Source organism: Oncorhynchus gorbuscha, linkage group LG07 (assembly GCF_021184085.1).
Source record: "Oncorhynchus gorbuscha isolate QuinsamMale2020 ecotype Even-year linkage group LG07, OgorEven_v1.0, whole genome shotgun sequence".
NCBI classification, from domain to species: Eukaryota; Metazoa; Chordata; class Actinopteri; order Salmoniformes; family Salmonidae; genus Oncorhynchus; species Oncorhynchus gorbuscha.
In genome coordinates, this window is record NC_060179.1 from 7,572,737 (window position 1) to 7,587,593 (window position 14,857).

The 14,857-nt window shown below is 44.5% G+C and overlaps 1 protein-coding gene across 3 annotated transcripts in view; it reads right to left on the minus strand.

The window, feature by feature from the left end:
- LOC124039460 (collagen alpha-1(XI) chain-like) overlaps positions 1–14,857 on the minus strand; it is a 216,932-nt gene that overhangs the window by 85,134 nt on the left and 116,941 nt on the right. For all 3 annotated transcript variants that reach the window (XM_046355451.1, XM_046355450.1, XM_046355449.1), the window contains 6 exons: positions 14,005–14,058; positions 13,615–13,659; positions 13,021–13,074; positions 12,826–12,870; positions 6,545–6,598; positions 6,026–6,079 (listed from right to left, as the gene is read on the minus strand). In XM_046355451.1, the coding sequence (XP_046211407.1) occupies positions 6,026–6,079; positions 6,545–6,598; positions 12,826–12,870; positions 13,021–13,074; positions 13,615–13,659; positions 14,005–14,058 (306 nt within the window). The remainder of the gene's footprint in view (positions 1–6,025; positions 6,080–6,544; positions 6,599–12,825; positions 12,871–13,020; positions 13,075–13,614; positions 13,660–14,004; positions 14,059–14,857) is intronic.

A 14,857-nucleotide genomic window follows, 5' to 3' on the forward strand; every position in this document is an offset into this window, starting at 1 on the left:
TGATAGGGTTTGGTAGGGTGTAGAGTGATAGGGTTTGGTAGGGTGTAGAGTGATAGGGTTTGGTAGGGTGTAGAGTGATAGGGTTTGGTAGGGTGTAGAGTGATAGGGTTTGGTAGGGTGTAGATTGATAGGGTTTGGTAGGGTGTAGATTGATAGGGTTTGGTAGGGTGTAGAGTGATAGGGTTTGGTAGGGTGTAGAGTGATAGGGTTTGGTAGGGTGTAGAGTGATAGGGTTTGGTAGGGTGTAGAGTGATAGGGTTTGGTAGGGTGTAGAGTGATAGGGATTGGTAGGGTGTAGAGTGATAGGGTTTGGTAGGGTGTAGTAGGGTTTGGTAGGGTGTAAAGTGATAGGGTTTGGTAGGGTGTAGAGTGATAGGGTTTGGTAGGGTGTAGATTGATAGGGTTTGGTAGGGTGTAGATTGATAGGGTTTGGTAGGGTGTAGATTGATAGGGTTTGGTAGGGTGTAGATTGATAGGGTTTGGTAGGGTGTAGATTGATAGGGTTTGGTAGGGTGTAGATTGATAGGGTTTGGTAGGGTGTAGATTGATAGGGTTTGGTAGGGTGTAGATTGATAGGGTTTGGTAGGGTGTAGATTGATAGGGTTGGGGATTCCCTAGGTCGACGTGTGCAACAGCGTGTTCCAGTTCCTGACAATATCCAACAACTTCACACAGCCATTGAAGAGGAGTGGGACAACATTGAACAGGCCACAATCAACAGCCTGATTAACTCTGTGTTCCCAGTCATTTGAAATTCATATTTAAGGGCCCAATGAATAGATTTCAGTTGAGTGATTTCCCTACATGAACTGTAATTCCATAAAACAATTTAAATTGTTACATGTTGTGTTTATATTATATGATATATTATTATATTGTTGTTCAGTGTATTTTAAGCATCATCCAGAAAGGAGAATTACACCAAAGCATGAAAACATTAAGCAATTGTCTGGGACCTTCTAACATACAAAGAAAAGTTAATTTGAGGAAATAAAGGCTCAAATTAAGGTACACTTATCGTCCAACAGTTTGGTGTCACTTAAGACATTTTCTTGTTTTTGAAAGTTTTTAATTTTTTTTAAAAATTGTCCATTAAAATAACATCAAATTGATCAGAAATACAGTGTAGACGATGTTAATGTTGGAAAAAAAATAGGCTGTGGTGTGGCAGATTGTGGCACAGGGAAGCTGAGTGGATAGATCCATGTCCACTGCCTAGGGCCTGAGAGACTGGAACATTTTATTGCAGTGATCAATTCTGCTATTACTCGCTCCCCCAGCCTGTTACCAGGTAATAAAACCAACACCTCAGCTAATGTATCACTTGGGTGATAGAACAACAAATTGAGAGAAACAGTTTATGATTGGGGTGCTCCTTGCTCCATGGAGCTGTTAGCAGCCTTTACTGCCCTGTGAGGTGAAGATGAATGCAAAGCTTTTTTTCTGCATAAACTCCAAAGGAGAACAGTGGGCCATGCAGAGAGACACACTATTTATCATGTTAAAGGTAATCCTACCCGGTGTTCCATTCTGTTATTATGCTATGCTTGTTTAAAATACAGAATCAGTCTGTTCAACTGTATCTTAGTTCATTTAAGGCCTGGATCACAGCGCGATGGTGAGATAATCTGGCTGTCTGGAGCTATTCACTGTTTTCCACAAAGACCTGGGAAGCAGGGTTGGGGTCAATTCAAATTAAAGGCCGTCAATTCAGGAAGTAAACATAAATTCCAATTCAGTCATTGAAAATTCAATGACTTGAAAATTCAATAAAGTAGAAGCTGTTTCATTTACATTTACATTTAAGTCATTTAGCTGACGCTCTTATCCAGAGCGAAATTAAAATCACTTCCTGAATTGAATGTATTCAATTGGAATTGACCAGGCAGGGAAGAAACACTGGACCCTCTGGCTGCATTAAGACAGGCTTGTGTCTGCATGTGTCGGTGACTCTGGGGTAGTCTAGTTTCTGAGCTCAGGATGTGTTTCGCTCTATCAGGCTCTCTCTCTCTCCAACATCACATGACTACATCACCCTGAAGGACCTGGCCCAGAGAGAGACAGAGAGAACCAGAGAGAGACAGGGAGAGACGGAGAGAACCAGAGAGAGACAGAGAGAACCAGAGAGAGACAGAGAGAACCAGAGAGAGACAGAGAGAACCAGAGAGAGACAGAGAGAACCAGAGAGAGACAGAGAGAACCAGAGAGAACCAGAGAGAACCAGAGAGAGACAGAGAGAACCAGAGAGACAGAGAACCAGAGAGAAACAGAGAGAAGCAGAGAGAAACAGAGACAGAGACAGAGAGAACCAGAGAGAGACAGAGAGAGACAGAGAGAACCAAAGAGAACCAGAGAGAACCAGAGAGACAGAGAGAGAGAGAGAGAACCAGAGAGAGACAGACAGAGAGAATCAGAGAGAGACAGAGAGACGGGAGAATCAGAGAAAGACAGAGAGAACCAGAGAGAGACACAGAGAGAACCAGAGAGAACCAGAGAGAACCAGAGAGAGAAAGAGAGAGAACCAGAGAAAGACGGAGAGCAACAGAGAGACTGGGAGAACCAGAGAGAGAGAGAGAGAGAGAATTCAGAGAGAGAGAATTCTGCAAACAATATCCCCAGTGTACAACGTAGAACACCAAATAATGCATGCAGAGCAGAATTATGCCGATACCCTCTAATGATCAAAATCCAGGAAAGAGACGTTCAATTCTACAACCACCTAATAGGAAGCATTTCCCAAACCTTCCATAACAAAACCATCACCTACAGAGAGATGAACCTGGAGAAGAGTCCCCTTAGCAAGCTGGTCCTGGGGCTCTGTTCACAAATACAAACACACCCCACAGAGATGCAGGACAGCAGCTCAATTAGACCCAAACAAATCATGAGAAAACTCAACTATAATTACTTGACACATTGGAAAGTATTAAAAAAATAGAGCGAACTAGAATGCTATTTGGCCCTGAACAGAGAGTACACACAGGCATAATCACTGTGACTGACCCACTGTGACTGACCCAAACTTAAGGAAAGCTTTGACTATGAACAGACTCAGTGAGCATAGCCCTGTTGAGAAGGGAGAGGCAGACCTGGCTCTCAAGAGAAGACAGGCTATGTGCTCACAAAAGAGAAACTGAGCTGCACTTCCTAACCTCCTGTCCAATGTATGACCATATTAGAGACATATTTCCCTCACATTACAAAGACCCACAAAGAATTTGAAAAACAAATCCAATTTTGATAAATCTATTGTGTGAAATATAACAGTGTGCCATCACAGTAGCAATATTTGTGACCTGTTGCCACAAGAAAAGGGCAACCAGTGAAGAACAAACACCCTTTTGCACTTTAACTATTTGCACATCATTACAACATTGTATATAGACATAATATGACATTTGAAATGTATCTATTGTTTTGGAACTTGTGTGAGTAAAATATTTACTGTTCACTTTAAAAAATATATTTTGCTTTTGTTTTTCATTTCACTTGCTTTGGCAATGTAAACACATGTTTCCCATGCCAATAAAGCCCCTTGAATTGAATTGAGAGAGAGAGAGAGAGAGAGAGAGAGACAGAGAGAACCAGAGAGAGACAGAGAGACAGACAGAGAGAGACAGAGAGAACCAGAGAGAGACAGAGAGAGAGAGAGAGCAGCAGAGAGAAACACACAGAGAGAGAGAGAAACAGAGAGAGAGAGAACCAGAGAGGGACAGAGAGAGACAGAGAGAACCAGAGAGAACCAGAGAGAGACAGAGAGACTGAAAGAAACTGAGAGAACCAGAGAGAACCAGAGAGAGACAGAGAGAGACAGAGAGAACCAGAGAGAGACAGAGAGAACCAGAGAGAGACAGAGAGAGAGCCAGAGAGAACCAGAGAGAGACCAGAGAGAGAAAGAACCAGAGAGAACCAGAGAGAACCAGAGAAAGACAGAGAGCAACAGAGAGACTGGGAGAACAAGAGAGAGAGAGAGACAGAGAGAGAGAAAGAGAATTCTGAGAGAGAGAATTCTGCAAAAATATCCCCAGTGTACAACGTAGAACACCAAATAATGCATCAGAGCAGAATTATGCCGATACCCTCTAATGATCAAAATCCAGGAAAGAGACGTTCAATTCTACAACCACCTAATAGGAAGCATTTCCCAAACCTTCCATAACAAAACCATCACCTACAGAGAGATGAACCTGGAGAAGAGTCCCCTAAGCAAGCTGTTCCTGGGGCTCTGTTCAGAAACACACCCCACAGAGCCACAGGACAGCAGCTCAATTAGACCCAAACAAATCATGAGAAAACTAAAATATAATTACTTGACACATTGGAAAGTATTTTAAAAATTGAGAAAACTAGAATGCTATTTGGCCCTGAACAGAGAGTACACACAGGCAGAATCACTGTGACTGACCCACTGTGACTGATCCACTGTGACTGACCCAAACTTAAGGAAAGATTTGAATGTGAACAGACTCAGTGAGCATAGCCTTGCTGTTGAGAAGGGCCGCCGTAGGCAGACATGGCTCTCAAGAGAAGACAGGCTATGTGCTCACAAAATGAGGTGGAAACTGAGCTGCACTTCCTAACCTCCTGTCCAATGTATGACCATATTAGAGACATATTTCCCTCACATTACAAAGACCCACAAAGAATTTGAAAAACAAATCCAATTTTGATAAATCTATTGTGTGAAATATAACAGTGTGCCATCACAGTAGCAATATTTGTGACCTGTTGCCACAAGAAAAGGGCAACCCCCCCCCTGAAAAAGCTAATATCCCCTGTACTGCATACTGACCTTGCCCTCTACCCCACAATACAAAACCACACATCACAATACCCAAAGCCTCACCACTTCTCCAACCGTATATCCAAAACATCTTCCCCAGATATACAGACAGCCCCCCAAACACACCATATCTCCTGAAACATCTCCACACTTTATCATTCTATAGAAGTCAAATTCCACCCTGAGGCGCGCAGAGACCATCCCATTAAATAGTAAAGGGTCTGTTATCCCCCCACCCTGAGGCACGCAGAGACCATCCCATTAAACAGTAAAGGGTCTGTTATCCCCCCACCCTGAGGCACGCAGAGACCATCCCATTAAACAGTAAAGGGTCTGTTATCCCCCCACCCTGAGGCGCGCAGAGACCATCCCATTAAACAGTAAAGGGTCTGTTATCCCCCCACCCTGAGGCGCGCAGAGACCATCCCATTAAACAGTAAAGGGTCTGGTATCCCCCCCCCTATCTTTGACCCTGTTCCTCCTTGTTAGACAAATAGACAACTTCGTCCGAGCAAACAGAAAATTCAACAACACAGAATAAATCAGCAAACATTTCTAAAAACCTGTTTTTGTCTTTGGGGTATAGTGTTTAGTGGGAAAAATAGATTTAATCCATTTTAGAATAAGGCTGTAACCTAACAAAATGTGGAAAAAGGTCAAGGGGTCTGAATACTTTCTGAGCAACTCTACTGTATTTACTTGGTCCTGTTGTATTTTAGTCAATGCGACTCCGACATTGCTCATATTAATATTTATATACTTCTTAATTCCATTCTTTTACTTTTAAATGTGTGTGTATTGTTGTGAATTGTTAGATATTACTGCAGAGTTGGAACACAAGCATTTCTCTACACCTGCAATATGTGTATGTGACCAACAAAATTGAATTTGATTTGATTTAATTTAACATTTGATTGGCTGTTCAGATTCCCATCTGTGTCTGAGGCATAAACACCTCAGGTTAACCAGAGGAGAAAGTCTGTGTGTCTGCATACTAACAGTGAGCTGTCTAACACCTGAGCTCCTGGTGCTATAAAACCATGCAGACTTGAGGAGACAAATCCATCCAGGTGTGAAAATGTTGTCTGGTCAGGAAGGATTTTCCTGCCACGGAGAGAGCAGAGTCAGTCTGCATGGTTATGTTCCACACCTGGCAGAAAGTGTCTGTCCGAGTCCACTGGCCAGGTGAGCCCAGGTGTGTGACAGCTATAACGAGGGAGGGGGCGGGACTGGAACACTCACCGTCGATCCTCTCTGACCAGGGTGGCCAGGCAGCCCGTCCTTTCCAGGTGGTCCCTATGAACCACATAGAGAACTTAGACTCTATCAACGTATGATACGTGAAGGAGAGGAACACCGCCACTATCTAATGGTGGATTCTCATAGCATTGACCAAATGTAATCAGTTTCTACGTTCTATTACAAATACATGGAAAATATTTCAAAATATAACTATTTTTAAACGAAAACCTGTCCGTCCTCCACAGTAATGCCTTGTTCTGTTATGGAGCAAAGCGGAAACAGGGCTGACTATCGGCCAAGGTTAAGTCAAAACTATGAATCAAGCACAAATCAATAGGAGGAAATGAACGCTTGTCTTCTGGCTAGAGGATGATGAGAAACAGGGTTATGCTTCAGTAACAGTAATGATTACAACACCCAATCAGTGAAACAGCACAATACATAGCCCACCCTTTACAACTGCATTGCTTTCCCTCAACCTGGAAATATGACAATGACACTAGCTGAGAGGATACTTACTGTGGGGCCCTTTGGTCCTGAGAAACCGACGGGGCCCCGGGGTCCTTGAGGTCCCTGGAATAACCAGAGAAACAATCAGAGAATGGAAGCAGGGGGTGGGGTATATTGGGGGGGGGGGGCAATCGGAGTCTTAACAATGAGATGCTCCTAATAGTAGTGTGGCAGACAATAATACGTTTTGCCTCGGAGATGATGCAGCTGCCTGATCTGGCGTGGCTAGACATGGTCGGGTGGGTGATGTTGGTTGTGCTGCGGTGTAGTATTGTGTAGTATTGTATGGTGTGGCTAGACATGGTCGGGTGGGTGATGTTGGTTGTGCTGCGGTGTAGTATTGTGTAGTATTGTATGGTGTGGCTAGACATGGTCGGGTGGGTGATGTTGGTTGTGCTGCGGTGTAGTATTGTGTAGTATTGTATGGTGTGGCTAGACATGGTCGGGTGGGTGATGTTGGTTGTGCTGCGGTGTAGTATTGTGTAGTATTGTATGGTGTGGCTAGACATGGTCGGGTGGGTGATGTTGGTTGTGCTGCGGTGTAGTATTGTGTAGTATTGTATGGTGTGGCTAGACATGGTCGGGTGGGTGATGTTGGTTGTGCTGCGGTGTAGTATTGTGTAGTATTGTATGGTGTGGCTAGACATGGTCGGGTGGGTGATGTTGGTTGTGCTGCGGTGTAGTATTGTGTAGTATTGTATGGTGTGGCTAGACATGGTCGGGTGGGTGATGTTGGTTGTGCTGCGGTGTAGTATTGTGTAGTATTGTATGGTGTGGCTAGACATGGTCGGGTGGGTGATGTTGGTTGTGCTGCGGTGTAGTATTGTGTAGTATTGTATGGTGTGGCTAGACATGGTCGGGTGGGTGATGTTGGTTGTGCTGCGGTGTAGTATTGTGTAGTATTGTATGGTGTGGCTAGACATGGTCGGGTGGGTGATGTTGGTTGTGCTGCGGTGTAGTATTGTGTAGTATTGTATGGTGTGGCTAGACATGGTCGGGTGGGTGATGTTGGTTGTGCTGCGGTGTAGTATTGTGTAGTATTGTATGGTGTGGCTAGACATGGTCGGGTGGGTGATGTTGGTTGTGCTGCGGTGTAGTATTGTGTAGTATTGTATGGTGTGGCTAGACATGGTCGGGTGGGTGATGTTGGTTGTGCTGCGGTGTAGTATTGTGTAGTATTGTATGGTGTGGCTAGACATGGTCGGGTGGGTGATGTTGGTTGTGCTGCGGTGTAGTATTGTGTAGTATTGTATGGTGTGGTATAGTATGGTGTAGTGTAGTATGGTGTGGTAGGTGTAGTATAGTATGGCGTGGTGTAGTATGGTGTGGCGTATTATGCTGTAGTATTGTATGGGGTGGTGTAGTATGGTGTAGTATTGTATGGTGTGGTATAGTATGGTGTGGTGTAGTATGATGTAGTAAAGTATGGTATAGTATAGTATGGTGTAGTATAGTGTAGTATGGTGTAGTATAGTAGGGTGTGGTGTAGTATGGTGTAGTATAGTATGGTGCAGTGTAGTATGGTGTGGCGTAGTATGGTGTAGTATAGTATGGTGTAGTATAGTAGGGTGTGGTGTAGTATGGTGTAGTATAGTATGGTGCAGTGTAGTATGGTGTGGTGTAGCATGGTGTAGTATAGTATGGTGTAGTATAGTAGGGCGTGGTGTAGTATACTATGGTGTGGCGTATTATGGTGTAGTATAGTATGGCGTGGTGTAGTATGGTGTAGTATTGTATGGTGTGGCGTAGAATGGTGTAGTATAGTATGGTGTAGTGTAGTATGGTGTGGCGTAGTATGGTGTAGTATTGTATGGTGTGGTATAGTATGGTGTGGTGTAGTATGGTGTAGTGTGGTGTAGTATAGTAAGGTGTAGTATAGTATGGTGTAGTGTAGTATGGTGTGGTAGGTGTGGTGTAGTGTAGTATAGTAAGGTGTAGTATAGTATGGTGTGGTGTAGTATGGTGTGGTAGGTGTGGTGTAGTGTAGTGTGGTGTAGTGTAGTATGGTGTAGTGTGGTGTAGTATGGTGTGGTGTATTATGGTGTAGTATTGTAGGGTGTGGTGTAGTATAGCAGGGTGTGGTGTATTATAGTAAGGTGTAGTATAGTATGGTGTGGAATAGTATGGTGTGGTGTAGTATAGCAGGGTGTGGTGTATTATAGTAAGGTGTAGTATAGTATGGTGTAGTATAGTAGGGTGTGGTGTAGTATGGTGTGGTATAGTATGGTGTAGTATAGTATGGTGTGGTAGGTGTAGTATAGTATGGTGTGGTGTAGTATGGTGTGATGTAGGATGGTGTAGTATAGTATCGTGTGATGTAGGATGGTGTAGTATAGTATGGTGTAGTATAGTATGTTGTGGTGTAGTATGGTGTAGTATAGTATGGTGTGGTATAGTAAGGTGTAGTGTAGTACAGTTGGGCATGGTGTAGTATAGTAAGGTGCAGTGTAGTATAGTAGGGTGTGGTATAGTATGGTGTGGTGTACTATAGTTTGGTGTGATGTAGGATGGTGTAGTATAGTATGGTGTAGTATAGTAAGGTGTAGTATAGTAGGTTGTGGTGTAGTAGGCTGTGGTGTAGTATAGTAAGGTGTATGGTGTAGTATAGTATGGTGTAGTATAGTAGGTTGTGGTGTAGTAGGCTGTGGTGTAGTAGAGTGTAGTATGGTGTGGTGTAGTATTGTGTAGTGTAGTATGGTGTGGTGTAGTGTGGTGTGGTATAGTATGGTGTGGTGTGGTGTAGTGTGGTGTAGTATAGTAGAGTGCGGTGTAGTATAGTAGGGTGTGGTGTAGTATGGTGTGGTATAGTATGGTGTGGTATAGTATGGTGTGGTGTAGTATGGTGTGGTGTAGTATGGTGTGGTGTAGTATGGTGTGGTGTAGTATGGTGTCGTGTAGTATGGTGTCGTGTAGTATGGTGTCGTGTAGTATGGTGTCGTGTAGTATGGTGTCATGTAGTATGGTGTCGTGTAGTATGGTGTCGTGTAGTATGGTAGGCTGCGGTGTAGTAGGATGTGGTGTACTAGGGTGTAGTGTAGTAGGCTGTGGTGTAGTAGGGTGTAGTGTAGTATGGTGTGGTGTAGTAGGGTGTGGTGTAGTATAGTAGGCTGTGGTGTAGTAGGATGTGGTGTAGTAGGGTGCAGTATAGTAGGGTGTGGTGTAGTAGGGTGCAGTATAGTAGGGTGTAGTATAGTAGGGTGTGGTGTAGTAGTGTGTATTGTAGTAGGGTGCAGTATAGTAGGGTGTATAGTAGGGTGTGGTGTAGTATGGTCTGGTGTAGTAGGGTGTAGTATAGTAGGGTGTGGTGTAGTATGGTCCAGTGTAGTAGGGTGTATAGTAGGGTGTGGTGTAGTATGGTCTGGTGTAGTAGGGTGTAGTATAGTAGGGTGTGGTGTAGTATGGTCTGGTGTAGTAGGGTGTAGTATAGTAGGGTGTGGTGTAGTATGGTCCAGTGTAGTAGGGTGTAGTATATTAGGGTGTGGTGTAGTATGGTGTGGTGTAGTATGGTCTGGTGTAGTAGGGTGTAGTATATTAGGGTGTGGTGTAGTATGGTGTGGTGTAGAATGGTCTGGTGTAGTAGGGTGTGGTGTAGTAGGGTGTGGTGTAGTAGGGTGTGGTGTAGTATGGTGTGGTGTAGTAGGGTGTAGTATAGTAGGGTGTGGTGTAGTATAGTAGGGTGTGGTGTAGTATGGTCTGGTGTAGTAGGGTGTAGTATAGTAGGGTGTGGTGTAGTATAGTAGGGTGTAGTGTAGTATGGTGTGGTGTAGTATAGTAGGGTGTGGTGTAGTATGGTCTGTTGTAGTAGGGTGTAGTATAGTAGGGTGTGGTGTAGTAGGGTGTGGTGTAGTAGGGTGCAGTATAGTAGGGTGTAGTATAGTAGGGTGTGGTGTAGTAGTGTGTATTGTAGTAGGGTGTAGTATAGTATGGTGTGGTGTAGTGTAGTAGGGTGTGGTGTAGTATGGTGTGGTGTAGTATAGTAGGGTGTGGTGTAGTATGGTCTGTTGTAGTAGGGTGTAGTATAGTAGGGTGTGGTGTAGTAGGGTGTAGTGTAGTATGGTCTGGTGTAGTAGGGTGTAGTATAGTAGGGTGTAGTGTAGTATGGTGTGGTGTAGTATAGTAGGGTGTGGTGTAGTATGGTCTGGTGTAGTAGGGTGTAGTATAGTAGGGTGTGGTGTAGTATAGTAGGGTGTAGTGTAGTATGGTGTGGTGTAGTATAGTAGGGTGTGGTGTAGTATGGTCTGTTGTAGTAGGGTGTAGTATAGTAGGGTGTGGTGTAGTAGGGTGTGGTGTAGTAGGGTGCAGTATAGTAGAGTGTAGTATAGTAGGGTGTGGTGTAGTAGTGTGTATTGTAGTAGGGTGTAGTATAGTATGGTGTGGTGTAGTGTAGTAGGGTGTGGTGTAGTATGGTGTGGTGTAGTATAGTAGGGTGTGGTGTAGTAGGGTGCAGTATAGTAGGGTGTAGTATAGTAGGGTGTGGTGTAGTAGTGTGTATTGTAGTAGGGTGCAGTATAGTAGGGTATATAGTAGGGTGTGGTGTCGTATGGTCTGGTGTAGTAGGGTGTAGTATAGTAGGGTGTGGTGTAGTAGGGTGCAGTATAGTAGGGTGTATAGTAGGGTGTGGTGTAGTATGGTCTGGTGTAGTAGGGTGTAGTATAGTAGGGTGTGGTGTAGTATGGTCTGGTGTAGTAGGGTGTAGTATAGTAGGGTGTGGTGTAGTATGGTCCAGTGTAGTAGGGTGTAGTATATTAGGGTGTGGTGTAGTATGGTGTGGTGTAGTATGGTCTGGTGTAGTAGGGTGTGGTGTAGTAGGGTGTGGTGTAGTATGGTGTGGTGTAGTATGGTGTGGTGTAGTAGGGTGTAGTATAGTAGGGTGTGGTGTAGTATAGTAGGGTGTAGTGTAGTATGGTGTGGTGTAGTATAGTAGGGTGTGGTGTAGTATGGTCTGTTGTAGTAGGGTGTAGTATAGTAGGGTGTGGTGTAGTAGGGTGTAGTGTAGTATGGTCTGGTGTAGTAGGGTGTAGTATAGTAGGGTGTAGTGTAGTATGGTGTGGTGTAGTATAGTAGGGTGTGGTGTAGTAGGGTGCAGTATAGTAGGGTGTAGTATAGTAGGGTGTGGTGTAGTAGTGTGTATTGTAGTAGGGTGCAGTATAGTAGGGTATATAGTAGGGTGTGTTGTCGTATGGTCTGGTGTAGTAGGGTGTAGTATAGTAGGGTGTGGTGTCGTATGGTCTGGTGTAGTAGGGTGTAGTATAGTAGGGTGTGGTGTAGTATGGTCTGGTGTAGTAGGGTGTATAGTGGGGTGTGGTGTAGTATGGTCTGGTGTAGTAGGGTGTAGTATAGTAGGGTGTGGTGTAGTATGGTCTGGTGTAGTAGGGTGTAGTATAGTAGGGTGTGGTGTAGTAGGGTGTGGTGTAGTAGGGTGTGGTGTAGTATAGTAGGGTGTAGTGTAGTATGGTGTAGTGTAGTATGGTCTGGTGTAGTAGGGTGTAGTATAGTAGGGTGTGGTGTCGTATGGTCTGGTGTAGTAGGGTGTAGTTTAGTAGGGTGTGATGTAGTAGGGTGTAGTATAGTAGGGTGCAGTATAGTAGGGTGTAGTATAGTAGGGTGTAGTATAGTAGGGTGTGGTGCAGTAGTGTGTATTGTAGTAGGGTACAGTATAGTAGGGTGTGGTGTAGTAGTGTGTATTGTAGTAGGGTGTAGTATAGTAGGGTGTGGTGTAGTATGGTCTGGTGTAGTAGGGTGTAGTATAGTAGGGTGTGGTGTAGTAGGGTGCAGTATAGTAGGGTGTATAGTAGGGTGTGGTGTATTATGGTCTGGTGTAGTAGGGTGTAGTATAGTAGGGTGTATAGTAGGGTGTGGTGTAGAATGGTCTGGTGTAGTAGGGTGTAGTATAGTAGGGTGTAGTATAGTATGGTCCAGTGTAGTAGGGTGTAGTATAGTAGGGTGTAGTATAGTAGGGTGTGGTGTAGTATGGTCCAGTGTAGTAGGGTGTAGTATAGTATGGTCCAGTGTAGTAGGGTGTAGTATAGTAGGGTGCAGTATAGTAGGGTGTGGTGTAGTATGGTCCAGTGTAGTGTAGCTTCCTTGCTTCCATTGGTGAACACCACTTGTCCAGGTCAACCCTACCACTATGTCAGACAGGCAGTCAGAACTACCCTGGAAACATCAGAGGTTTAACTGCTTAACTGCTTCTTATTCCAATCCTTTTCATATTTCATTATTGACGGGTCAGCCCCCTACCCTGGACCATAACCCATCCCCCCTTGGAAGCAGTGCCTTATGGGACGTACTCTCTCGCCAGGCGGGCCAGGTGGCCCATCGTTGCCCACGGTGCCCTGCGAAACACAACAAGACAGGAAATCAGCATCAGATGTTCTACTGTTTCCCAAGTGGACGCCGTAATAAATGACACATCTTTTACATAGATATTAACCAGTTATACACTGTAGCTATTACCATCTCTTTGAGATGGAGAGTGTAGTTACCTTAGGGCCTGGCTTGCCTGTTGAACCTCTGGCACCCCGACCACCTCGTGGTCCCTGTGAGACAGGGGAGGACAAAGCTCAGAATACACACTGACATGAGATCAGGTAAGACTTCATGCAATACTGAATGTGAGGTAGGAGGACAGTGAGGTAGGAGGACAGTGAGGTAGGAGGACAGTGAGGTAGGAGGACTGTGAGGTAGGAGGACTGTGAGGTAGGAGGACAGTGAGGTAGGATGACTGTGAGGTAGGATGACTGTGAGGTAGGAGAACATTGAGGTAGGAGGACAGTGAGGTAGGATGACTGTGAGGTAGGAGGACAGTGAGGTAGGATGACTGTGAGGTAGGAAGACTGTGAGGTAGGAGGACAGTGAGGTAGGATGACTGCGAGGTAGGAGGACTGTGAGGTAGGAGGACTGTGAGGTAGGAGGACTGTGAGGTAGGAGGACTGAGGTAGGAGGACAGTGAGGTAGGAGGACTGTCAGGTAGGAGAACTTTGAGGTAGGAGGACTGTGAGGTAGGAGAACTTTGAGGTAGGATGACTGTGAGGTAGGAGGACTGTGAGGTAGGAGAACTTTGAGGTAGGAGGACATACCGTTGGACCTCTTTGTCCCCTTGGACCGGTTTTGCCCGCCACTCCCTTTGGAAGAACAGACACGTGTAAGACATTTAATTTAATTCAGAAACCTCAAGATCAATTCAGCCTAAACTTTCTCAGTAAATTGTTCTCAAAGCACCTGTCCTGGTTTGTGCTAAAACACTCGAGGTGAGTGTGACTTTCTTTCTGTTGAAGATTGGAAAGGAAAGCATCGAAAACAAACAATAATTTCACCATCTCTTTCACATTGATTCTCGGAGGTTGTATTTTGTGCAAAGTCATCAATCAAATGGTTTTACAACAGGAATAAACTACCTTGTGTTATAATACAGTGTGTGTGATTGCCATACAAAAACAGAAACAGGGATGGGACTATTAATTTTTTACCCTGGCTCCTTTCTCTCCGTTGGCCCCTGGGAAGCCTGGGAAGCCGCTGGAACCCTGCAGATCAACGAGAACAAATGACGGGTCGGGAATCAGTATATCCATGACACGAGGAATTATTTGAGAGGTTTTTTTTGCTTTCATTTGTTGTTGTTGTTGACTGTCAACCTCTATTAGTATATAGGAGACACAGAGAGCTCCGTCATATGATTAGTCTGTACCCAGCCTGCACCGTGCCATGGACAGACAACACAGACAACACAGACAACACAGACAACACAGACAACAGAACACTCCTCGGCTGAACGGTGACGAGCTCATGACATCGCCATCAGAATAAAACGATATGAATGTGGTACAAAATGTAGTTTACACGATAAGGAAATGAAACACAAACACACTCTCTCCCTTTGTTTGTAAGGACTTCAAATATCATGATGTCTTTGTAAACAGTCTTTTGAGATAACATATCACATGAGTAAATGGAACAGATGCCAAACAACATCAAAATGAAAACCACTGATTTGGGCGCACACACACACACACACACACACACACACACACACACACACACACACACACACACACACACACACACACACACACACACACACACACACACACACACACACACACACACACACACACACACACACACACACACACACACACACACACACACACACACACACACACACGCAGTTCAATGAAGACATTCTGCTCTCTAATTATGGCTCTTTGTTGCGAAGGCCGAGACCGAGATTCAAAACGAGCTTTACCCGTATACTTCCAGTCCTGGTGTTCACGAAAGCATTCACACATGAAATCAATCCAGCGGTTTATTTTCCCATCTCAA